This window comes from Natrix helvetica, assembly GCF_964273705.1.
Source record: "Natrix helvetica genome assembly, chromosome: Z".
NCBI lineage: Eukaryota > Metazoa > Chordata > Lepidosauria > Squamata > Natricidae > Natrix > Natrix helvetica.
The window spans coordinates 2,423,481-2,449,037 of record NC_138554.1 but is presented as its reverse complement, the minus strand read 5'-3'; the positions used below and the strand labels follow the sequence as shown (position 1 = coordinate 2,449,037).

The 25,557-nt window shown below is 46.4% G+C and overlaps 1 protein-coding gene across 1 annotated transcript; it reads left to right on the top strand.

Annotated features, from left to right (window-relative positions):
- The first annotated feature begins 6 nt into the window (after nt 1-6).
- Nucleotides 7-25,524, top strand: LOC309381409 (hydroperoxide isomerase ALOXE3-like). The gene is made up of 13 exons (XM_081932366.1): nt 7-57; nt 1,487-1,571; nt 3,150-3,272; nt 4,554-4,657; nt 8,029-8,198; nt 11,166-11,309; nt 13,078-13,281; nt 14,354-14,440; nt 15,902-16,071; nt 18,282-18,403; nt 20,095-20,195; nt 23,282-23,452; nt 25,039-25,524. The coding sequence occupies exons 2-13, from the start codon at nt 1,522-1,524 to the stop codon at nt 25,216-25,218; spliced, it is 1,626 nt and encodes a 541-aa protein (XP_081788492.1). The 5' UTR covers nt 7-57; nt 1,487-1,521; the 3' UTR covers nt 25,219-25,524.
- The last annotated feature ends 33 nt before the right edge of the window (nt 25,525-25,557 follow it).

Sequence of the window (25,557 nt, the reverse complement as noted above, 5' to 3'; positions counted from 1 at the left end):
TCCCCTCCTACCAGTGGCTGGAGGGCTACTGCTCCCTCACCCTGCGCGAAGGGACAGGTAGGACCATTTGGGACCCATCCTCCCCTCCCCCACATGCACCTGGGAAGGAGGGGAGCCGGCCCCTCGGCCCCCAGACCCGGCTGGGTGGGTGGGTGGGTCGCTCTGCAGAGGGGTCTTCAAGATACGGCTGAAGACGGGATATAGCATAGGGGGTTAAGGTGCTCGCCTCGATACCAGGAGACGGGGAGTTATAGTGCGGAACTTAACCATAAAAGCCAGCTAAATGACTTTGGGCCAATCAATGGGAGAGGGTGAATTCTAGCTCCGCCTTAGCTATAAAAACCGGATGGGTAAATTTGGGCCAATTACTAGGAGATGGGGAGTTCTAGTTCTGCCTTAGGCATGAAAGCCAGCTGGGCGATTCTGGGCCAATCACCAGGTGACGGTGAGCTCTAGTTTTGCCTTAGCTATGAAGGCCGACTGGGTGACTTTGGGCCAATTACTAGGAGACTGGGAGTTCTAGTTCCACCCTAGGCATGAAAGCCAGCTGGGCGAGTCTGGGCCCATCACCAGGTGACGGGGAGCTCTAGTTTTGCCTTAGCTATGAAGGCCGACTGGGTGACTTTGGGCCAATTACTAAGAGACTGGGAATTCTAGTTCCACCCTAGGCATGAAAGCCAGCTTGGTGAGTCTGGGCCCATCACCAGGTGACGGGGAGCTCTAGTTTTGCCTTAGCTATGAAGGCCGACTGGGTGACTTTGGGCCAATTACTAGGAGACTGGGAGTTCTAGTTCCACCCTAGGCATGAAAGCCAGCTGGGCGAGTCTGGGCCCATCACCAGGTGACGGGGAGCTCTAGTTTTGCCTTAGCTATGAAGGCCGACTGGGTGACTTTGGGCCAATTACTAAGAGACTGGGAATTCTAGTTCCACCCTAGGCATGAAAGCCAGCTGGGCGAGTCTGGGCCCATCACCAGGTGACGGGGAGCTCTAGTTTTGCCTTAGCTATGAAAGCCAACTAGGTAACTTTAAGCCAATCACCCGGAGACGGTGAGTTCTAGTCCCACCTTAGTCACGAAAGCCTGCCAGGCGACTTTGGGCCAGTCCCTCCCTCTCAGGCCAACCCACCTCGCAGGGTTGTCGTCGTGGGGAAAATGGGAGGAAGAAAAAGCATCCGACGAAGGCCCCCAGATGCATGGGATTACAATAACCAGCCTCCCCAGCGCCCTCGCTGGCTGGGGATTATGGCTATACCCGGTACCTCCGGAGGGTCAGGCTGGAGTTGCGCGGGATGAAAAGATCTGGGATTTAGCCTTAAGCTGGTGAAACGGTGCCTCTGAGCATGCGAAGAGTTTCCAGCACTCCACAGTGGTTCATTAGGCTGGGACCCATGGGCATGAAGGCACCCCCTGTTTTGCACGGGGAGGGGGGCGACTTCCCCACTCTGACCTCCTCCCCCAACCGGCCTTCCGGTTGATTTTCCCACAGCCAAAACGGTGGAAGACGATGCGGGGAGTCCCGCCATGCTGCAGCATCGCAAGAAAGAGCTGGCCAATCGGCAGGAAAGCTACTGGTGAGCAAGGCAAAAAAACCCTCACCCCTTCTCTCTCTGGGACCCCCCTCCCCAAAAAACCCTGCCCCCCCCTGAACCCCAAAAGTCGAGGGCTCGGAAGAAGCACCCAGAAAGTGGGATTCTGAGGAGGGGAGGAGAAGTTGCCACTCACTAGCCTCAGCTGCTAGGTTTCTACATGCAGGGAGCAGCTGAGGCCTTCCAATTCAATTCCCCTCCTCCCCTTAGGAATTAGGAAACACACACACACACACACACACACACACACACACACACACACACACACACACACCAACCCTGGCTCTCCTCCTCCACCTGGAAGAGGTTGTGATCTTTGCACAAGGGTGAGCGGACAGAAGGGTGTGGGTGTGTGAGGGGGGTGCATTTGTGCCTTTGTGGTTTTGTGTGGGTTTGTGTGAGTGTGTTTGTGGGTGGGTTTGTGGGTTTGTGTGTGTGTGTGTTTGCGTGTCTGTATCTGTATGTCTGTGTTTGTGTGTCTGTGGGTTTGTGTGGGTTTGTGTGTGGGTTTGTTTGTGTGTCTGTTTGTGGGTTAGTGTGTGTATAGATTAGATAGATAGATAGATAGATAGATAGATAGATAGATAGATAGATAGATAGATAGATAGATAGAGATAGGGAGATAGAGAGAGAGAGATGGTTAGATAGATAATTAGATAGATGATAGGTAGGTAGGTAGGTAGATGATAAATAGAGAGAGATATATATGATAGACATAGATGATAGATAAAAATGATAAATGATAGATAGACAGATATAGGATGGATGGATGGATGGATGATAGATAGATAGAAAGATAGAAAGATAGAGGGAGATGGTTAGATAGATAATTAGATAGTTGATAGGTAGGTAGGTAGATGATAGATAGATAGAGAGATATATGATAGACATAGATGATAGATAAAAAAAATGATAGAGATAAATGGATAGACATGGGTTTGTGTGTTTGTCTGTGTGTTTGTCTGTATCTGTATGTCTGTGTTTGTGTGTCTATTTGTGTGTTTGTGTGTGTGTGTGTGTGTTTGTGTGCCTGTATCTGTATCTGTATGTCTGTATCTGTATGTCTGTGTTTGTTTGTCTGTTTGTGGGTTTGTGTGTGTGTGTGTTTGTGTGTCTGTATCTGGGCCTGTAGGTTTGTGGCTCTGTGCGTTTGTGTCTCTGCATCTGTGGCTCTGTATGCCTGTGTGTCTTTGGGTGTTCTTCTTTGCATGTGTCGATGCTTCTCTCTGTGTGTGTTTGTGTTTGTGGGCCTCTCTCTCTGAGTCTGTCTATTTCTGTGTGCGCCTGTTTGTCTGTGTGGCTGTGTGTGTCTTCACAAAGGGGACTGCTGAACTCACAACTGTAGCTGAGCACCAACGTTGACACGCAAAAAGTGTGCGGGTTGGGGAAGAACAAGACGCTCAATTCACCTCCAACAATAACCTTCGTCCCTCTTGTCTCCTGTAGCCAGGAGTTCCCTAGTCTCTTTTGTGTGTGTGCTTTGTGTTTTGTGTGGGTTGTATGTGTTTGTCGGTTAAAAAACAACAACAAGCCATCTTTGCGGCTGGATGTTTCTCGCCACAGCTGGAAGAAATACGCCCCGGGCTGGCCGAGGTGCGTCGATGCCCACACCACCGACGACCTGCATTCGAATTCCAAGTATTCGCTCAGCAAAACCACCACCTTTGCCGTCCGAACCCTCAAGTCGTGAGTAAACGGACTGTCGGAAGTCCTGGGTTCGATGCCAAATGGGGGAGAAAAAAGGACGCCGGAAACATGGGAGGCTGCCGGAAAAGATAGTTTAATGGTGGACAGGATCCCATGGCTTGAGCTCCTGAGCAGAAAAAGGGGGTGGGGGCACATGCTTCCAGATGTTGGGTGAGACCCAGATGCTGAAAGTCCCTGGTTTTATGCCCTCTCTGGCTTTTGATCTTGAGCTTGTCTTCTGATTGGTTGTCATGCCTTAATCCCATCACCCTGGAGCTGAAGGGCGGGGTGTTATGTTATGTAGAATAGACATAGGCCCATTGACAAAAGTGGCGGCTATTAAGAGTGAGCCTGTTTCCTACCGTATTTTTCGGTGTAGAAGACGCACCTTTTTCCCCTCAGAAAAGAGGCTGAAAATCTGGGTGCGTCTTATACACCGAATACAGCACCCTACAAGCCTCCTAAAGGCTATTTATGCCCTTTTTTTGAAGAAAAAAAACAGGCCCGTTTTCACAAAAAAACAAAACAAAAAACCGGCCCTTTTTTGGGAGGTCTGCAGAGGTCAAAACCTTTTTCTTTGTAATTTGCCTCTTCAAAACCTTGGTGCGTCTTATACTCTGAAAAATACGGTACCTAAAAAAAACCATTTCCTCCATTTCTTATCCATATAATATTCTGCCTTTTCCATATTTCCCAGGATATTTTGTTTTTTTTTTTCTAGGAGAGGGGTGGTTTTTTTTTTAAATTTCCGACAGGACGTTATGGGCCAGGAATCCGGGTTTTTAGCTTCTGAGGGAGGGCGCTGGAAGGGACCCTGGAGGTCATCTAGACCAACCCTCTGCTCCAGCAGGAGAGCCAAGAGCCTTCCAGACAATCTTTAAAAAAAAAAAAAAAACCTCCAGTGATCAGTGTTCCTGCAATTTCTAGTGGCAAGCCGTTCCGCTGGTTGATTGTTCTAGAATGTCGGCATTCTCCCTGTAAAGCAGAGAGGATGAAACGTATGTGGGAAACTCAGAGGGTCCTGATTGGGAGATTCACCTTGAGGGCATCTAGTCTGACCCGCCGCCAAGGGCCCGGGGTTCAAAAACCAAGATCGCAAAGGGAATTTCTCACCACCTCGAAGGAAATCCGCCGTTTCAATGAAATAACAATAATATAAGGTGAAGGTTTGAGGGAGGGCCGTCGCGGTGACGTTCGGCCTTAGCAACTTGGAAGGCGTGCGGATTTCAACTCCCACAATCCTCGCCGCCAGCTGACCTTTGACCCTGTCCTTCCTCGCAGGGAGATTGAACTGAGGCTGAAGGGCTTCTCGCACCTGGTGGAATCCTGGGAGAGTCTGGATGATCTCCGCAAAATCTTTTGGTTTCACAAAACTCCCGTCACAGGTGGGTCTCCTCCCCCACCTTTGGCCAAGCGGTCCAGGAACAGATGGGAGACAGAGAGAGGGAGGGAGGGAAAGAGCCATGATAGACAGACAGACAGACAGATAGACAGGATGGAGAGATAGAGTGGATGGAGGGATGGAGGGAGGGAGAGAGCGAGACACGATAGATAGACAGAGATAGATAGACAGAGATAGATGATAGATAGATAGATAGATAGATAGATAGATAGATAGATAGATGATAGATAGATAGATATGGATGGAGAGAGAGAGAGAGCAATGATAGACAGATATAGACTTTTCTATATCTATCTATAGATAGATAAATGAGAGAGAGATAGGTAGGTAGATGATAGGTAGAAAGAGAGATAGAGAGATAGAGATGGAGAGATGATTACATAGGTAGATAAACATTATAGATAATACTAGGTAGGTAGATGATAAAGAGAGAGAGAGAGATGATAGACATAGATGATACATACAAATGATAGATAAATGATAGACAGATATAGGATGGATGGATGGATGGATGCATGGATGGATGATAGATAGATAGATAGATAGATAGATAGATAGATAGATAGATAGATAGATAGATAGGGAGATAGGGATGGTTAGATAATTAGATCGATGATAGATAGGTAGGTAGGTATAGATATGAGAGAGAGATATGATATAGATGATAAAAAGATAAATGATAGGAAGATATTGATAGAGACAGACAGAGGATAGATAAATGGATGGATGGAGGGAGGAAGGGAGAAGGAGCGATAGATATAGATATAGATGATAGAGTTAGCTAAATAGATAGCTAGATAGCTAGATAGATAGATGATAGATAGATAGATAGATAGATAGATAGATAGATAGATATGATTAGATAGATGATTAGATAGATAGAGAGATGGTAGATATAGACAGAGATAGATATAGATAGATAGATAGATAGATAGATAGATAGATAGATAGATAGATAGATAGATAGAGAGACACAGAGAGAGAGACAGAGATAGGAGAGAGGGAAGGAGGGAGGGAAAGAGGATGGATGGATGGATGATAAATAGCTATAAACAAGAGAGAGACAAATGGTTTTTCCTCCTCCTCTAGTCCCAATATTTATTTAGCCTTCTGGGATGATTCCTGCAGATTAGGAAAGAAAGAGAGAGAGGAAGACAATTGTTTCTCCTCTCCCATTTCCTCCACTCCGCCTATAATTTTATGCCCTTCCAACATACTTCCCATTGTTCTCCTTTTTTCCTAAGTCCCCAAATGCCCAAATATTGTCCTTTATTTTATGTTTCTCTCTCTCTCACTCACTACAGATGCATCGCTTGTTCAATTGCGTTGTGGGTGGGATAGAACTCTGATAAATCAATACAATAAATTGTTTTTGGTAGGAAAACATGAAAAGGACGCTTGGATATTTTTATTCCCCTTGGATATTATAAGAATATCCACTCCCTGTCAGATTTACGGATTCGCAGAGTTGGAAGGGACATTGGAGGTCATCTAGTCCAACCCCCTGTCTAAGCAGGAGACCCTACACCATTTCTGACAGAGGGCAGTCCAGTCTCTTCTTGAAAGCCTCCAGGGACGAAGCTCCCACAATTTCTGAATAACAGAATAATAACAGAGCTGGAAGGGACCTTGGAGGTCATCTAGTCCAACCCCCTTGCTCAAGCAGGAGGCCCCCCTATACCATTTCAATTGCAAGACATATAAGAGTAACTTCTCTCTTGCAATACAGTTTGTTTTTCGCTAAACCCCCAAAGATATTTCTCAAGCGAGTTGTGTGCCCCATTTTACGACCTTGCTGGCCAATGTCACTAAGGGAATCATTGCAGTTGTTTAAGCAAGCGACTGTTTGTTAAGTGACTCCGGCTTTCCCCGCTGACTTTGGAAGGTCGCAAAAGTGGATCAGATGACCCCAAGGATACGGTGACCGTCATAAAGACGTTGCCAGTCATCCCAATTTCGATCACGTAACCACGGGGATTACTGCCATGGTCGTAAAGTGTGAAAACTGGGAATAAATCACCTTTTTCGTCACTGAGCGGTTGTAACTATCTGTACATCAGTGGTATTCTGCCAGTTCACCCCAGTTCGGGCGAGAGAGATAGAGAGAGATATGGGTGGATGGAGAGATATAAAGATATTGGATGGATGGATGGATGGATGGATGGAGAGAGAGAGAGAGAGAGAGAGAGAGAGAGAGAGAGAGAGAGAGAAAGGTGATGGATGGATGGATGGAGAGATAGATAGAGATAGAAAGAAAGAAAGAAAGAAAGAAAGAAAGAAAGAAAGATGATAGATAGATAGAGATGGATAGATGGATGGGTGGATGGATGGATAGAGAGATAGAGAGAGATATATATATGGTGTATGGATGGAGAGGTATATAAAGATGATGGATGGATGGATGGATAGATAGATAGATAGATAGATAGATAGATAGATAGATAGATATGATGGATGGAGGGAGGGAGGGAGGGAGGGAGGGAGGGAGGGAGGGATATAAAGATGATGGGTGGGTGGGTGGGTGGGTGGATGGATGGATGGATGGATGGATGGATGGAGAGATAAATAGATTGATAGATGGGTGGATGGATGGATGGGTGGAAGGATGGATAGAGAGGTAGAGAGAGTGATATGATGGATGGATGGAGAGAGATATAAAGATGGATGGATGGAGAGATAGAGAGAGATATACATGATGGATGGAGAGATATAAAGATGATGGGTGGGTGGATGGATGGATGGATGGATGGATAGCTAGATAGCTGGATGATAGCTAGATAGCTGGATGATAGATAGATAGATAGATAGATATGATAGATGGATTGAGAGATAAATAGATTGATAGATGGTTGGATGGATGGATAGAGAGATAGAGAGAGTGATATGATGGATGGATGGAGAAAGATATAAAGATGGATGTGGGTGGGTGGGTGGATGGATAGATAGATAGATAGATAGATAGATAGATAGATAGATAGATAGATAGATAGAGAGAGAGAGAGAGATGATGGATGGAGAGAGATATAAAGATGATGGATGGATGGATGGATGGATGGATGGATGGATGGATGGATGGATGGATGGATGAACTGGACTCCTCCCACCTGCCCAGACCTCCTCACAGACGCTCTGCGCATGCCCAGAAGCGCCGCAGGCGAGGACGCCCTCCCAGTTCCGACCCAGTAGCAAAAGTCAGAGGATGTCATGCCTGCTTTGCACCCCGGAGGTGTGATCACCGTGTTGTCTCCTGTCCTCCCCTCCCCTCCCCTTTCTTCCCTTCTGAAATGCCTCCGTGTTTAGCTGTAGCAAAGAGGCCCTCCCAACCTTCTCTCAGAAGCCTTTCTGTAAATCCAGAGTACGTCATGGACCACTGGATGGACGACGATTTCTTCGGCTACCAGTTCCTCAACGGGGTCAACCCCCTCCTGCTCCGGAGATGCACCGAGATTCCCCCAAACCTCCCCGTGACGGATGAGATGGTGTCTGGAAGCTTGGGGAAGTCCACTCTTGGAGAAGAACTGAAGGTAACCTTAGGTGGCACCCAGGCATCTGTATTTAGCAGATGACAGGGGGACAGGGTTAGGGTTAGGGTGGAGGTCATCTAGTCCAACCCCACAGCTCCCGCCCATTTCTGACAGAGGGCAGCCCAGACGCTTCTTGAAAGCTTCTAGTGATGAAGCGCCCATAAATTCTGAATAGAAGAAGAACAGATTAACAGATTAAGTCTAAGCAGTATCTCTTCCTTTCTTTTTTCTTCCTTCCTTCCTTCCTTCTTCTCCATTTTCCTCTCTTCCTCCCTTCTCTGTTTCTCCTTCCTTCTTTCCCTCCCTCCCTTGCTCCCTTTCCTTCTTTTCTATTTTGCCCCCTTCCTCCCATTCTCCCATCTCTCTCCTCCCTCCCTCCTTTCCTTCTTCTCCATTTTCCTCTCTTCCTCCCATCCTCCCTCCTCTCTCCTTCCTTCCTTCCCTCCCTCGCCCCCTTTCCTTCTTTTCTATTTTCCTCTCTTCCTCCCTTCCTCCCATCTCTCTCTCCTTCCTCTCTCCCTCCCTTTCTTCTTCTCCATTTTCCTCTCTTCCTCCCATCCTCCCATCTCTCTCCTTCGTTCATTCCCTCCCTCCCTCGCCCCCTTTCCTTCTTTTCTATTTTCCTCCCTTCCTCCCATCCTCCCATCTCTCTCCTTCCTCCTTCCCTCTCTCCCTCCTTTCCTTCTTCTCCATTTTCCTCTCTTCCTCCCCCATTCTCTATTTTTCCTTCCTTCCTTTTTTCTATTTTCCTCCCTCTCTCCCTTCCTCCTTTCTTTCTTTCTTTCTTTCTTTCTTTCTTTCTTTCTTTCTTTCTTTCTTTCTTTTTCTTTCTTTCTTTCTCTTTTCTTCTTTTTCTTGGTATAGGGTTTCCTGCCTAGGCAGGGGGTTGGACTAGAAAACCTCCAAGGTCCCTTCCAACTGCTATTGTATTGTATTCTTCCTTCCTTCCTTCCTTCCTCTTTTTTATTTCCTTCCTTCCTTATTTTGAATTTTCTCCATCCTTTCTCTGTCCTTCTTTCCTTCCTTATTTTCCTCCTTCCTCTCTTCTCTGCATTCTTTCTAGAGTCTCAACATCTTTTTTTTTTAATATTATGGCGACCAAAACTGGATGCATTATTAACCATGGAGCTGACACACCTGGATAGGACATCTCTGGAATTCATGGTCTTTATAATACAGATGAACAGAGTTGGAAGGGACCTTGTAGGTCATCTAGTCCAACCCCTCCCAACAGGAGACCTTACACCATTTCTGACAGATGGGAGTCCAATCTCTTCTTGAAAGCCTCCAGGGATGAAGCTCCCACAACCTCCAAAGGCAACTTCTGTTTCATGGGTGGATTGTCCTCACTGTCAGAAAATATCTCCTTATTTCCAGGTTGTCTCTCTCCTTGTTCAACTTCCACCCATTATTCCTTGTTTGGCCTTTGGGTGCTTTGGAGAATAGCTTGACCTCCTTCCTCCTCTCTGGGGCAGCCCCTCAAATATTGGAAGATGCTCTCCTGTCTCCCCTGGTCCTTCTCTTCCCTAGACTAGCCAGGCCCAGTTCCTGCCAACCGTTCGTCGTAGGTTTGATCCTCCCGTCCCCTCCTCATCCTGGTTGCTGTTCTCTGCACTCTTTCCAGAGTCTCAACATCTTTTTTATGGTGTGGGGACCAAAACTGGATGCAGTACTCTAGGTGTGGCCTTACTGGGGCTTTATAGAGTGGCATTAGTACCTCATGTGATCTTGATTGTATCCCTTTGTTAATGCAACTTAGGATTGTTTGAGTTGGAGGATGCTAAAACAGAATAGAATTCAGATTGGGGAGATAGGTCCTTCATGGTAGAAGCCAAAACACGTTCTTCCTGCATGGTGGAACCCAAATCACGTTCTTCCTGCATGGTGGAACCCAAAACACGTTCTTCCTTCATGGTGGAACCCAAAACACGTTCTTCCTTCATGGTGGAACCCAAAACACGTTCTTCCTTCATGGTGGAACCCAAAACACGTTCTTCCTTCATGGTGGAACCCAAAACACATTCTTCCTTCATGGTGGAACCCAAAACACGTTCTTCCTTCATGGTGGAACCCAAAACACGTTCTTCCTTCATGGTAGAACCCAAAACACATTCTTCCTTCATGGTGGAATCCAAAACACATTCTTCCTTCATGGTGGAACCCAAAACACGTTCTTCCTTCATGGTGGAACCCAAAACAAGTTCTTCCTTCATGGTGGAATCCAAAACACGTTCTTCCTTCATGGTGGAACCTAAAACAAGTTCTTCCTTCATGGTGGAAGCCAAAACTCATTCTTCCTTCATGGTGGAACCCAAAACACGTTCTTCCTTCATGGTGGAACCCAAAACACGTTCTTCCTTCATGGTGGAACCCAAAACACGTTCTTCCTTCATGGTGGAACCCAAAACACGTTCTTCCTTCATGGTGGAACCCAAAACACGTTCTTCCTTCATGGTGGAACCCAAAATACATTCTTCCTTCATGGTGGAACCCAAAACACATTCTTCCTTCATGGTGGAACCCAAAACACGTTCTTCCTTCATGGTAGAAGCCAAAACACGTTCTTCCTTCATGGTGGAACCCAAAACACGTTCTTCCTTCATGGTGGAACCCAAAACACGTTCTTCCTTCATGGTGGAACCCAAAACACGTTCTTCCTTCATGGTGGAACCCAAAACACGTTCTTCCTTCACGTTGGAACCCAAAACACATTCTTCCTTCATGGTGGAACCCAAAACATGTTCTTCCTTCATGGTGGAACCCAAAACACGTTCTTCCTTCATGGTAGAAGCCAAAACACGTTCTTCAGTGCTATTCCCACTTTCTAAAATCAGTCTCCTCTGATGGTTGCAAAGAGAAGACAACCTGAATCCTTCAGGTCCCAACTGGGAAATCTGGATTTTCCAGAATTGCAGACCTATGTTGAATTCACACCCATCTTCCTTCATCTCTTTCTCTCCTACCCAGAAGGGGAACCTCTTCATTGCTGACTACAAGATCCTGGAGGACATCCCGACCACCAAACTGAACGGGAAGCACCAGTATCTCGCAGCCCCAATTTGCCTGTTGCACCTCAATTCGGAGCAACAGATGATGCCGATAGCTATCCAGGTAACAGTGTTGATCAGAGTTTGTCATGCTTGGTCCCTCAAGGATGGGCAGAGATAGGTGGACTTCAACTCCCAGAATTCCATGCTTAAGATAGGTGGACTTCCAACTATTAGAATTCCATGTTTAAGATAGGTGGACTTCAACTCCCAGAGCTCCATGCTTAATATAGGTGGACCTAATTCCCAGAACTCCATGTTTAAGATAGGTGGACTTCCAACTATTAGAATTCCATGTTTAAGATAGGTGGACTTCAACTCCCAGAGCTCCATGCTTAATATAGGTGGACCTAATTCCCAGAATTCCATGCTTAAGATAGGTGGACTTCCAACTATTAGAATTCCATGTTTAAGATAGGTGGACTTCAACTCCCAGAGCTCCATGCTTAATATAGGTGGACCTAATTCCCAGAACTCCATGTTTAAGATAGGTGGACTTCAACTCCCAGAGTTCCATGGTCCAGATAGGTGGACTTCAACTCCTAGAACTCCATGCTTAACATAGGTAGACTTCAAAAATTCCACGTTTAAGATAGGTGGATCAACTCACAGAGTTCCATGCTTAAGATAGGTGGACCTAATTCCCAGAACCCCATCTTTAAGATAGGTGGACTTCATCTCCCAGAGTTCCATGCTTAAGGACTGTGGGGTCCTTGGTGGTCTCTGAGCTTTGTGGTTTTCTTGCAGACGTTTCATGACCTTACTAGGGAACATCATCCGTGTTAGAAGGGAGTGGAGTTTGTGGAATGTTGGAGGGGGAGGGGGATGAAGGACGGGGAGGAGGAAGAGGAGCAGGGAAGAAGAAGAGGAGGGGGGAGGAGGAAGAGGAGCAGGAGGAAGAGGAAGAGGAGGAGGAGAGGAAGAGAAGGAGGAGGAAGAGGAGGAGGAAGAGGAAAAGGACTGTGGGGTCCTTGGTGGTCTCTGAGCTTGGTTGTTTCCTTGCAGACATTTCCAGACCCAACTACATAATATCATCCGTGTTAGAGGGGAGGGAAGTTTGTGGAATGTTGGAGGAGGAGGAGGATGGAGAAGGGGAGGAGGAAGAGGGGGGGAGGAAGAAGAGGAGGGGGGAAGAGGAGGAGGAAGAAGAGGAGGAGGAAGAGGAGGAGGAGGAGGAGGAGGAGAGGAAGAAGAGGAGGGGGAGGAGGAAGAGGAGGAGGAAGAGGAAGAGGAGGAGGAGAGGAGGAAGAGGAAGAGGAGGAGGAAGAAGAGGAGGAAGAAGAGGAGGAAGAGGAGGAGGAGAGGAAGAAGAGGAGGGGGAGGAGGAAGAGGAGGAGGAAGAGGAGGAGGAGAGGAGGAAGAGGAGGAGGAGGAGGAAGAAGAGGAGGAAGAAGAGGAGGAGGAGTAGGGAAAGGAGGAAGAAGAGGGGGAGGAGGAGAGGAGAAAGAGGAAGAGGAGGAGAGGAAGAGGAGGAGGAGAGGAGGAGAGGGAGAGGGAAGAGGGGAAGGAGGAAGAAGAGGATGGGGGGAGGAGAGGAGGAAGAGGAGGAGGAAGAGGAGGAGGAGGGGAAAGAGGAAGATGAGGGAGGGAGGAGGAGAAGAGTAAGAGGAGGAGGAGGAGTGAGGAAGGAAAGACTGTGGGGGTCCTGGTGCTCTCCGAGAGCTTGACTGTTTCCTTGCAGACGTTTCATGACCCCACTACGTAACAACATCAGTAGCGGAAGGCGGTAGGAGTTTGCGCTCTGTTTCTAGGCCATCGGAAACCGCTTGGGCCCAGGGAGTTGCCGAACGAGGCCAAGCGCCTGCTGACACCCTTTCTCCTCCCCCCCCCAGCTGAGTCAGACCCACAGCATGGAGAGCCCCATCTTCCTGCCCACCGACCGCAAATGGGACTGGACCTTAGCCAAGATCTGGGTGCGAATGGCCAATTTCCACGTCCATGAAATCAACACTCACCTCCTGGAGGCCCACTTCCACTGCGAGGTTTACGCCATGGCGACCCTCCGGCAGCTCCCCATGTGTCACCCTATTTACAAGGTAATTGTCTGGAGAGTGGGGGTGGGGGGGCTCCCAGAGATCATCTGGAGGGAGATATTTGGGGGACGGAGACCCACGTTGAGAGAGCTAACGTCTTGGGTTGGCTTCGGAAGATGGGTTGCTGGCCTTCAAAACCATGGGGGGGGGGATTTGGGAAAGCCGGGGACGATGGGATCACCCAGCTAGGTTGACCTTATAAATATATTTTGGGAGGGGGTCTATATCAGTTTTTAAACGTGGCCCCTTAAAAGGGGGAAAAGGGGGAACTTCAAACCCCCAGAATCCCCCAAATTATATTCCATGGTGAAGTCTAAGCCGTATCCCTTCCTTCCTTCCTTCCTTCCTTCCTTCCTTCCTTCCTTCCTTCCTTTCTATTTCCTTTTCTCCCTCTTGTCCTTTCTTTCTCTCCTTCCTCTTGTCTATTCCTTCCTTCTTTCCTTCCCTCCCATCTTTCCTTTTTCTCTATTTTCCTCCTTTCTTCCCATGCTCCCATCTCTCTCCTCCCTTCTTCCCTCCCTCCCTTCTTCTCCATTTTCCTCTCTTCCTCCCCTCTCTTCTCTGTTTCTCCTTCCTTCCCTCCTTCTTTCCTATTTTCCTCCCTCTCTTCCTCCTTTCTTTCTTTCTTTCTTTCCTTTTTCTCTTTTCTTTTCTTCCCTTTCTCTCATCCTCCCAATTCTCTCTCCTTCCCTCCCTCTCTTTCTTCTCCATTTTCCTCTCTTCCTCCCCTCCTCTGTTTCTCCTTCCTTCCTTCTTTCCTATTTTCTTCCCTCCCTTCCTTGTTTCTTTTTTCTTTCTTTCTTTTCTTCTTCTTCTTTCCTTCCTTCCTCTTTTCTTTCTCCTTCCTTCCTTCTTTTCTATTTTCCTCCTTCCTCTCTTCTATCTGTCTCTGCCTTCCTTCCTTCCTTCCTTCCTTCCTTCCTTCCTTCCTTCCTTCCTTCCTTCTTTCCTTCCTTCCTTCCTTCCTCCTTCTCTTCTCTTCTCTTCTCTTCTCTTCTCTTCTCTTCTCTTCTCTTCTCTTCTCTTCTCTTCTCTTCCCTTCCCTTCCCTTCCCTTTCCTTTTTCTTCATTTCAGCTCCTGATTCCCCATACCCGCTACACCCTCCATATTAATACGCTTGCTCGGACCAATCTCATCCAGCCCGGTGGGGTCTTCGATAAGGTAAGAAATCTTCCAAAATGGGGAGCCATTTTGACGACCGAAATTTGGCCCTGCGCATCCTACTTCACAGGTTCAGCCAGAGACCCCAACTTCACACGCGCACCTTCTACATCCTGCCAATACAATCACATTTTGCTTTTACCGAGTCTCATAATTCCTGGGAGGGTCTTAGCATTCACCGCTCTTGCGTTTCTTCATTTCAATAGCTCTCCGTTTCTTTACACGGCCCTTCAAACCAACTTTTCTCAACTTTGCCCACTATGAAGAAGTGTGGACTTCAACTCCCAGAATTCCCCAGCTGGCTGACTGGGGACTTCTGGGAGTTGAAGTCCACACGCCTTAAAAGTGGCTTCTCTTGAGAAACGCCGGCTCTGAATTAGAGAAATATAAAACGATGACTCTACTCAGCTCTACGAAAAGTAGTTGGTGACGTAGAAGGAGACGAAGTGCCCGGGTTTCTAACGCCGGGATCTCCAACCTTGGCGACTTTGTGGACTTCGACTCCCAGGATTCCCCGGCCGACGGAGGAATTCTGGGAGTTGAAGTCCGCACGTCTGAAAAGCTGCCAAGTTTGGAGACCGCCCCCAGATCAGGAACATAGCCGATGATTTAGAAGATCTCTACAGAACTCTAGAACGACACATTGGAAAACCAACCACCAATCCCTGGTCAGATGTTCTCCTCTGTCTTCCTCCGTGGATGAGTTCCTTGGGTTTCTATCGCTAGTGCTGAAGGATCCCATCGTTAACTCCTCATGGGAGGACAGGAGGACTCAGGAGGTCCTTCCCAAGTCAACTGGCCCCACTGATACCAGCTGATGAGTCCACCTCAGGTTCTCCTGGAAGAGAATGTTGTGGCCCACCAGCGGCCAGCAGATTTGGAGAGTGAGGAGGTTGGGGAGGAAGATGGGCCAGTCCTGGAGTCTGGGGAAGGCTCGGATGAGGGCTCTGTGTCGGAGGCAGAGAGAGGGTCAGGGCCGTTTGCCAGTTATCAGCTGCCTTCAGAGTCAGACATCCGTGAGGCAGAAGAACAGCTGGAGCCTGTTCCCAGTGTGCGCATGCGCAGAGTTGCCAGACGAAGGAACAGCTAAAGAACAGGGGTCGACTTGGGAGTAAGGCCACAGGTGGACGGTGAACGGCCCCTCCCAGAGTAAATATAAGGGGAGCGACAGGGGAGTGGAGCTTGCAGGAGTTCGCTTCATTGGTTCGGGACACTCCGAGACTCCTGGCCATGTTTGGCAGAGATCGGCCTGGCGGCTCTCCAAGCCAGAGAAGGTCGGTGACTGTAAATCCTCCCTCGAAAGACTTCGCTGGATGGGAAGGCGCAGAATTCACGGGAAATTAATAAAAGAGGTTTTTGTCGGGACCAGGAGTTTGCTTCCTGCTCTTGGGAAGCCTAGGTGGGAACAGAGACTTTGCCTTTCATGGCAGTTGGGTTGACCTCAAATCTGCCTTTCTCCAGGCCACAGCCACAGGCCGGGATGGCATGCTGAAGCTACTAGCCAAAGGAGTGGAAGCCTCCAACTACACCTCCCTCTGCCTCCCCGATGATCTGGAAGAGAGAGGCGTCTCCTCCTTGCCCAATTTCTACTACCGGGACGATGGGATGAAGATCTGGGCCGCCATCAAGAAGTGAGTGAACGTTCGGTAGTCGTGTTCTTTTTTTCCCCTCTTCATATTTTATTTACAATACAATAGTAGAGTTGGAAGGGACCTTGGAGGTCTTCTAGTCCAACCCCCTGCCTAGGCAGGAAACCCTATACCGTTTCAGACAAATAGCTATCCAACAGTCCAACAGTCCAACATCTAGTCCAACCCCCCTGTTTCAGCAGGAGACCGTTACAGAATCGCAGAATGGGAAGGGACCTTGGAGGTCATCTAGTCCAACCCCTCTTCTCAAGCAGGAGACACTTATAGAATCAGGGAATGACAGTCGGAAAGGGACCTCAGAGGTCATCTAATCCAACCCCCTGACTCAAGCAGGAGACCCTTACAGAATCACGGAATAACAGAGTCGGTAAGGGACCTCAGAAGTCATCTAGTCCAACCCCTGCTCAAGCAGGAGACCCTTACAGAATTAACACAGTTGAATGGATCCTTAGAGGTCATCTAGTCCAGCCCCCTGGCTCAAGCAGGAGACCCTTACAGAATCACGGAAGAAGAGGGTCGGAAAGGGACCTTGGAGGTCATCTAGTCCAACCCCCTGCCTAGGCAGGAAACCCTATACCGTTTCAGACAAATGGCTATCCAACATCTTCTTAAAGACTTCCAGTGTTGGGGCATTCACAACTTCTGGAGGCAACTTCTGTTCTACTGATTAATTGTCCTCACTGTCAGGAAATTTCTCCTCAGTTCTAAGTTGCTTCTCTCCTTGATTAGTTTCCACCCATTGCTTCTTGTTCTACCCTCAGGTGCCTCGGAAAATAGTTTGACTCCCTCTTCTTTGTGGCAACCCCTGAGATATTGGAAGACTGCTATCATGTCTCCCCTAGTCCTCCTTTTCATTAAACTAGACATACCCAGTTCCTGCAACCGTTCTTCCTATGTTTTACCCTCCAGTCCCCTAATCCTCTTTGTTGCTCTTCTCTGCACTCTTTCTAGAGTCTCCGCATCTTTTCTACATCGTGGCGACCAAAACTGAATGCAACTATTCCAAGTGTGGCCTTACCAAGGGATTGTAAAGTGGTATCAACACTTCACGTGATCTTGATTCTCTCCCTCTGTTGATGCAGCCAAGAACTGTGTTGGCTTTTTTGGCAGCTGCTGCCCACGGCTGGCTCCTATTTAAATGGTTGTCCACCAGGACTCCAAGATCCCTCTCACAGTTACTTCTGTTGAGCAAGAATATATAGAGAGAGAACAAAAAATAAAAAACTTTATTTTTTAAAAAAAGAACCTCCATTAGACATTTAGGGTGGTCAGAAGGATTCTCCACGAATTCTCAGTTTTTGGAAAGCTCTCCCAGATGCCTCCTTCAGGATTATTGGGTCTGGTGGACCTCCCCTTCCTCTGGGAGGTCTCCCTTCTCTTTGCAAGGTCAGAGGATCAGTAACTGAACTTCTCCAAGGTCCAAAGTAGCATGGATACATCTGTCCGTTTTCTGTTTTTTGGGCTGCGGTCATAACTCCCGTGTGATTTGTTGTTAGTTGTGAAGTTGTGTCCGACCCATCGCGGACCCATAGACCACGTTCCTCCAGGCCTTCCTATCCTCTACCATCCCCCCAAAGTCCATTTAAGCTCACGCCAACTGCTTTGGTGACTCCATCCAGCCACCTCCTTCTCTGTCATCCCCTTCTTCTTCTGCCCTCCATCGTTCCCAGCATGAGGCTCTTCTCCAGGGAGTCCTTCTTTCTCATTAGGTGGCCAAAACATTTGAGTTTCCTCTTCAGGATCTGGCCTTCTAAAGAGCAGCCAGGGTTGATCTCCTCTAGGACTGACCGGTTGGATGGCCTTGCAGTCCAAGGGACTCAATGCAGGAGTCTTCTTCTCCAGCACCAGAGTTCAAAGGCCTCCATTCTTTGGCGCTCAGCCTTCCTTATGGTCCAACCTTCACAGCCACCCATTGCAACTGGGAAAACCATAAACCTTGACTATGCGCACTTGTGTTGGCAGGGTGATGTCTCTGCTTTTTAGGATGCTGTCTAGAGTTTCCATCGCTTTCCTCCCCAGGAACGAGCCTCTTTTGATTTCTTGGCTGCCGTCCCCATCTGCGGTGATCCTGGAGCCCAGGGAAATAAAATCGGTCACTTCCTCCATTTCTTCCCTCACCGATTTGCCAGGAATGGAGAGGGCCGGATGCCATGAGTAACCAATAATTCCCATTTTCCCCCGGTCAATTTCAGATTTGTCTCCGGCATTGTTGAATTCTACTACAAATCTGATGCCGCCGTGAAAGAGGACCCCGAACTACAAGCCTGGATCCATGAGATCTTCACGGAAGCTTTCTTGAGTCGGGCATCTTCAGGTAACGTCTGCTCACCAGCCGTCACCATCCTTGGTCTCTCTCTCTTGCGGACCTCTCTGAATTACTCAGCTAGAAGATTGAATCTCCACAGAAGGAAACCACTTGGCTTCCTCCGCACAGTTCTTTTGTCAGTTCAGCAAAGGAACATGCTGGAAGCCAGTTTCCAGAATGTTCCTTTGCTGAACTGACAAAAGAACTGTTGGGAAGAAGGTGCACCATCAAAAGTTGATGCTCCTCATCCTCATTTAACGATCCCATAATCCCTTGCGGGGTGGAATCTGAGCAACTGAATGGAGCTAGCAGAGCCTTTAGTGGCCTGACGCCCTTCTTGGTTGCCAATACGGAGTTTTGTATTGATGCTCCTAATGCTTTCTTCTAAAAGGAATAGCTTGGCTATCTTTGTGGTCGGTCCACCAGAGATTGGTGCTTCCCTTCTTTCCTTCCTCAACCCACATTCCTGGTTTTCTAGAGAAGTGGAAATTACACGGACAAACCCGACCCTTGGTTGGACATGTGTCAGAATAGGACATATGGTCCACTATGCCTGAAGTTCTCGGCGATGGAGATGTTACAGGACATCATGTACCCATGTGCCACATTTTATGGGATTTCCATGCTCTCACCTCAGAGGGAAGGGAATTAGCTCTCTTGTACATTGTGTGGTGTGGATTTTGTGTCATGTTTTCATCTACCTTGATCCTCAGGAACTGGTCACCGCAGGATTGGTGACCCAGCAGATGTAGGCATCCAGATGTTACTTGAATCCCATGGAGCGATGAATGATCCTCAACCTCGGTAACTTTTAAGAGATGTGGACTTCCAGCTTCCAGAATTCCCTATCTGGCTGGGGAATTCTGGGAGTTGAAGTCCACACCTCTTCAAGTTACTGGCGTTGAGGAACAATTCCGTAGAGTACTACCCTGGTTATATATGTTTGATGAGTCCCGACTCATCAAATGATGTTTGAGTTTCCCCCTCTCTTTAATTAGCAAAGCTGATGATTAAGAGAACACCTGGGAAGCTAAAAAAATATTAATCCAAACAGATTGAACCCGTTTAGAAGACTTTCAGACACCGTTTTTTGGTGGAGGGTCAGAAGGTTTCTTGGCAAAGTATCAGTTCCTGGGAAGGTGCCTTAGATGCCTCCTTCAGAATTCTTGGCCTCATCGTAGTCCTCTCCTTCCCCTTTGTGTGTGTGTGTGTGTCAGAAGTCCCAAAGGTGCTTTTTTCAAGAGGCCATTGGACTTCCTTTGCTTTTCCTTGAAGAGGTTTCGCTTCTCATCCGAGAAGCTTCTTCAGTTCTTCAGAGCAAAGGAGATCCCTTCTTCAGAACTGAAGAAGCTTCTCGGATGAGAAGCGAAACCTCTTCAAGGAAAAACAAGGAAAAGTCCAGTGGCCTCTTGAAAAAAAAAATAGCACCTTTCTTTGGGACAACTGTGACCTGGATGACTTGAGAATCTCCATGGACATTAAGGGTGATAATTTCTCGAAAGATTCTCGTTTTTGGAAAGCTCTGTCAGATGCCTCCTTCAGGATTCTTGGGTCTCGTGGACCTCCCCTTCCTCTGGGAGGCCTCCTCTTCTTTAGAACAGTTTCAGATACTGGTTTTGTGACGATTGTATGACGAGGGTCATGCGTCTTCCTGATCGATCCAACTTCGTTGGACGTCCTGTCCATTTCCCCCAAAACAGGTATTCCATCCACCTTCGACAGCAAAGCTGAGCTGATTAAGTTCCTCACCATGGTCATCTTCAACTGTTCTGCACGGCATTCGGCAGTGAACAGTGGACAGGTAGGGGATTCCTTCAGTGGGTGGGTTTTCATTTCTAATCCTCTTTCGTTCCTGGGATTAAGCAAGATTTGCGAGATTTGCTGTTGAGCAGTATTTCCCAACTTTCTGACGTGTGGACTTCAACTCCCAGAATGCCCCAGGCAGCCACGTAGGTTAACTTTCTTAATAGACGGTGGGTATGCAATAAGCGTAATATATCTTGACTTCAGCAACGTGAAGAAAAGAGCTGGCTGGAGAATTCTGGGAGTTGAAGTCCACGAGTCTTAAATCAGGGGTCTCCAACCTTGGCTACTTTAAGACGTGTGGACTTCAACTCCCAGAATTCCCCAGTCAGCCATATAGGGTAACTTTCTTAATAGATGGTGGGTATGCAGTAAACATAATATATCTTCACTTCAGCAAAGTGGAAAATAAAAGAGCTGGCTGGGGAATTCTGGGAGTTGAAGTCCACGAGTCTTAAATCAGGGGTCTCCAACCTTGGCTACTTTAAGACGTGTGGACTTCAACTCCCAGAATTCCCCAGTCAGCCATAGAGGGTAACTTTCTTAATAGATGGTGGGTATTCAGTAAGCATAATATATCTTGACTTCAGCAAAGTGGGAAATAAAAGAGCTGGCTGGGGAATTCTGGGAGTTGAAGTCCACACGTCTTAAATCAGGGTCTCCAACCTTGGGAACTTTCCGACATCTGGACTTCAACTCCCAGAATTCCCCGGCCAGCCATGCCTGGCTGGCTGGAGAATTCTGGGAGTTGAAGTCTAGACGTCTTAAAGTTACAGCTACCGAGTGTCCTTCAGCATCTCCTTCAACCTCAAGAAGAGGAAAAGGTCTCTGTTGTATTATGTCCCCTTCATGTACATCTTGCGTTGGCAGGAAGTTCTGAATATTGCCCTGGAAGACAGTGACTTAGACTCACAAATACAACCCCACAGTACACTCACACCGGGCTTCGAGTGTTGTTGTTTGGAAAAGAATCAAAAAAAAACCTTGTCTGACAAAACACACTTGATTTCTAAGCTCTTTTTCTGAGAAGTCCTGACAGCTGAGGGCTGGGTGTGACCGTAGATTAGCATTCCAAGATAACGTGGCCTTGGATTAATGTCTTCACACCTGCTGGTGTCTAATCGTGGTCCAATCTTGCCTTCTAGCCTTAGTGTGATGGCTTCCTGCTGCTGATCTCCTTGGGGACAACCTTGTCCTTCATGTTGAGTTCCCCCATTCCTGCCTTAGATCTTCTCCACTTGCCGTTGCAACCTTGGTAGAACTTCTATATAGATATTGGTGTGGTATCTTCTGTAGATCTTCTAACTTTGTGTTCCCTTCTGTCTGTTCTTGTTTTTGAGCAGCCTATTGTTGATCTCCTTGGGGACAACCTTGTCCTTCATGTTGAGTTCCCACATTCCTGCCTTAGATCTTCTCCACTTGCCGTTGTAACTTTGGTAGAACTTCTATACAGATATTGGTGTGGTATCTTCTGTAGAACTTCTAACTTTGCGTTCCTTCTGTCCATTCTTGTTTTTGAGTGGCCTATTGTTGATCTCCTTGGGGACAACCTCGTCCTTCATGTTGAGTTCCCCCATTCTTGCCTTAGATCTTCTCCATTTTTCTGGACACACAGTCAAGATTACTACCCTACCTCCTGCAGAACTTCTAATTTTGAGATCCTTGTGTATAGTCCTACTCCAATAATGGTTTTGAGCTTCCTGTTGCTGATCTGCTTGGGGGCAACCTTGTCCTTCACTTGATCTCCCCCATTCCTGCCTTAGATCTTCTCCATTAGTTGGACACATAGCCGAGATGCCATCCTACTTTTGTAGAACTTCTAATTTTTTGTTCCTTGTGTCAATTCTTGGTCCAACCTTGTTTTTGAGCTGCCTGTTGTTGATCTCCTCGGAGACAACCTTGTCCTCCATGTTGAGTTTCCTCATTGCTACTTTATTTGCTGAACACACAGCCAAGATACTCTCCTACCTTCCGTAGAACTTCTAATTTAGGGATCCTTCGGTTTACTATTGGTCCAATTTTGCCTTTCAACCTTAGTTTGATGGCTTCCTCCTGCTCTCCTTGGGGACAATCGTGTCCTTCACTTGAGTTCCCCCTCAATTCCTGCCTTATATCTTCTCCATTTGCTGGATATATAGCCAGAATGCCATCCTACCTTCTGTAGACCTTCTAGTTTTGAGTTCCTTGGGTCTATTCCTCATCCAACCTTGAATTTGAGTTTCTTTTTGCTGATCTCCTTGGGGACAACATTGTCCTTCACTTGAGTTCCCTCCCCCCCCCATTCCTGCCTTAGATCTTCTCCATTTTGCTGGATGCATAGCCAAGATACTGCCCTACCTTCTGTAGAACTTCTAATTTTGGGTTTCTTGGTCTACTCTTGGTCCACTCTTGCCTTTCATCCTTAGTTTGATGGCTTCCTCCTGCTCTCCTTGGGGACAATCTTGTCCTTCACTTGAGTTCCCCCTCCCCCCATTCTGACTGAGATCTTCTCCATTTTCTGGATATATAGCCAGGGTGCCACCCTACCATCTGTAGAACTTCTAATTCTGAATTCCTTGGGTTCAGCCTTGGTTTTGAGATTCCTGTTGCTGATATCCTCGGGGACAACCTTGTCCTTCAATTGACTTCCTCCATTCCTGCTTAGATCTTCTCCATTTGCTGGATATATAGCCAGGATGCCATCCTACCTTCTGTAGACCTTCTAATTTTGAGTTCCTTTGATCTATTCCTCATCCAATCTTGGTTTTGAATTTCTTGTTGCTGATCTCCTTGGGCTCAACCTGGTCCTTCATGTTGAGTTCCACCATTCCTGCCTTGGATCTTCTCCATGTGGTGGACACACAGCCAAAATACTGCCCTACCTTCTGTAGAACTTCTAATTTTGGGTTCCTTGGGTCTACTCTTGGCCCAACCTTGCCTCTCATCCTTAGTTTGATGGCTTCCTCCTGCTCTCCTTGGGGACAATCTTGCCCTTCATTTGAGTTCCCCCTCCCCTCCATCCCTGCCTTTGCTGGATACATAGCCGAGATGCCACCCTACCTTCTGTAGACCTTCTAATTTTGGGTTCCTTGTGTGTCGCAACAGTTTGACTTTGCTGCCTGGATGCCCAATACGCCGGCCACTTTGAGACAGCCTCCGCCAACAGTCAAGGGCACAGCCTCCTTGAAGAGCATCTTGGAGACCTTCCCTGAAGTCAACTCCACCTGTGCCTTGTTGTCACTGCTGTCCATCGTCAGCTACGAGCCAGGAGACCTGGTAAGTGCATCAGAAGAGTCAGAAGATGATAGCAAAAACAGAGAAACAACAATAAAACATTGGCCTTCTGCCCTCAAAAGTGTAGGAATGATGTCCTCTCGCTGCGCTTTGGGGGCTTTGACTGTCTTATATGAAAGTTTTCCGACATGACCCATTTTCCAGATATGCGGATTCTCCTCCCAAAATCCTTAGCAATATCTGCTCTCCTGGTTTTGGAATTCGAACGTAATTTCTAATGTTGGATTTCCCCCGCTTACCAGAGGGAGCCCCCTGTGGAAGACTGTGAAGTCATTACCATGGCAGCTCCACTGTGCTGTGCAGTAGAAGCCATTTTACAGCAGTACAGTAGGAGCCATTTTAAGGCACAACAGGATTTATCTTAACAGAACACACACACCCCAGAGGGGTGTTAGGGATGTCTTACCCCCACCGTGTTTTTTTTCAGAGATTATTAATTCTGTATTCTATTCTATTCTATTAATTCTATATTTTATTATTCTATTCTATTAATTCTATATTTTATTACTCTATTCTATTCTTTTCTTTTCTATTCTATGTTCTGTTCCATTCTATTAATTCTATATTTTATTATTCTATTCTACTATTCTATTCTATATTTTATTATTCTATTCTATTCTATTAACTCTATATTTTTTATTCTATTGTATTAATTCTATATTTTATTATTCTGTTCTGTTCTATTCTATTCTATTAATTCTATATTTTATTATTCTGTTCCGTTCTATCCTATTAATTCTATATCTTATTATTATGTACTGTTCTATTCTATTCTATTAATTCTATATTTTATTATTCTATTCTATTAACTCTATATTTTTTATTCTATTGTATTAATTCTATATTTTATTATTCTGTTCTATTCTATTAATTCTATATTTTATTATTCTATTCTGTTCTATTCTATTCTATTAATTCTATATTTTATTATTCTGTTCTATTCTATTCTATTAATTCTATATTTTATTATTCTATTCTACTCCATTCCATTCTATTCTATTCTATTAATTCTATTTCTTATTATTCTGTTCTGTTCTATTCTATTCTATTCTATTCTTAATTCTATATCTTATTATTCTATTCTATTTTTATTCTATTCTAGTCTATTAATTCTGTATCTTATTATTCTGTTCAGTTCTGTTCTATTCTATTAATTGTATATCTTATTATTCTATTCTATTCCATTCCATTCCATTCTATTATATTCTATTAATTCTATATCTTATTATTCTATTCTATTCCATTCCATTCCATTCTATTATATTCTATTAATTCTATATCTTATTATTCTGTTCTGTTCTATTCTATTCTATTCTTAATTCTATATCATATTATTCTATTTTTATTCTAGTCTAGTCTATTAATTCTGTATCTTATTATTCTATTCTGTTCCGTTCCGTTCCGTTCCGTTCCATTCCATTCCATTCCATTCTATTCTATTCTATTCTATTCTATTCTATTCTATTCTATCCCATTCTATATTCTGAAACAGGCTGACCCTGGGGATTTGAAGATCAGCTGGGCAGCCCCTCCGTAGCTGACCTTCTCCCTCTTTTTCCTCCTTCCAGAGACCTCTGGGCCACTACCCGGAGGAACATTTCACCGAGGAGATGCCTCAAAACCTCATTTCCGATTTCCGGAAACGCCTGGCGGTCATTTCCGAAGAAATTGAGGAGAGGAACCAAGCTTTGCCCATTGGCTACCACTATCTCGACCCTTCGCTGGTGCAGAACAGCGTCTCCATCTAATGGCCAAGCCCCACGTACCGCCGAAGGCAGAAGAAGAGAAGACGTTGCCTGGAATTTGATCACGTTTTTTGACCGTCGGGGGAAAAAACCATCTTCTTTTCGGCCAACAAATTTTAAAAAAAATGGGTTGGAGGGGGGAGGAAGACTAGAGAGTGAGGGAAATTGGGCTATTTTTAGGTGGGTCCTGGAAGGAGGGAAGGATGGGTTGGTGGGTAAACCAGAAGCGATTGCAAGAAATCCCCAAATGGTGTCTCCTGAGTAAGGAAGGAAAAAAGGATTGTATCCCTCGCGGAAATGAATGCTTTTGACTTCTGGAAACTCAATCCGACTGGTTCTCTT

What these genes read in the sequence shown, in the direction of transcription:
- LOC309381409 (XM_081932366.1), top strand. Translation starts at nt 1,522, where the DNA reads ATGCTGCAGCATCGCAAGAAAGAGCTGGCCAATCGGCAGGAAAGCTAC. An exon ending in CCGGTGGGGTCTTCGATAAG is followed by an intron (nt 14,441 to 15,901) that starts GTAAGAAATCTT and finishes GCCTTTCTCCAG; the next exon opens with GCCACAGCCACAGGCCGGGA. An exon ending in GCTACGAGCCAGGAGACCTG is followed by an intron (nt 23,453 to 25,038) that starts GTAAGTGCATCA and finishes TCCTCCTTCCAG; the next exon opens with AGACCTCTGGGCCACTACCC.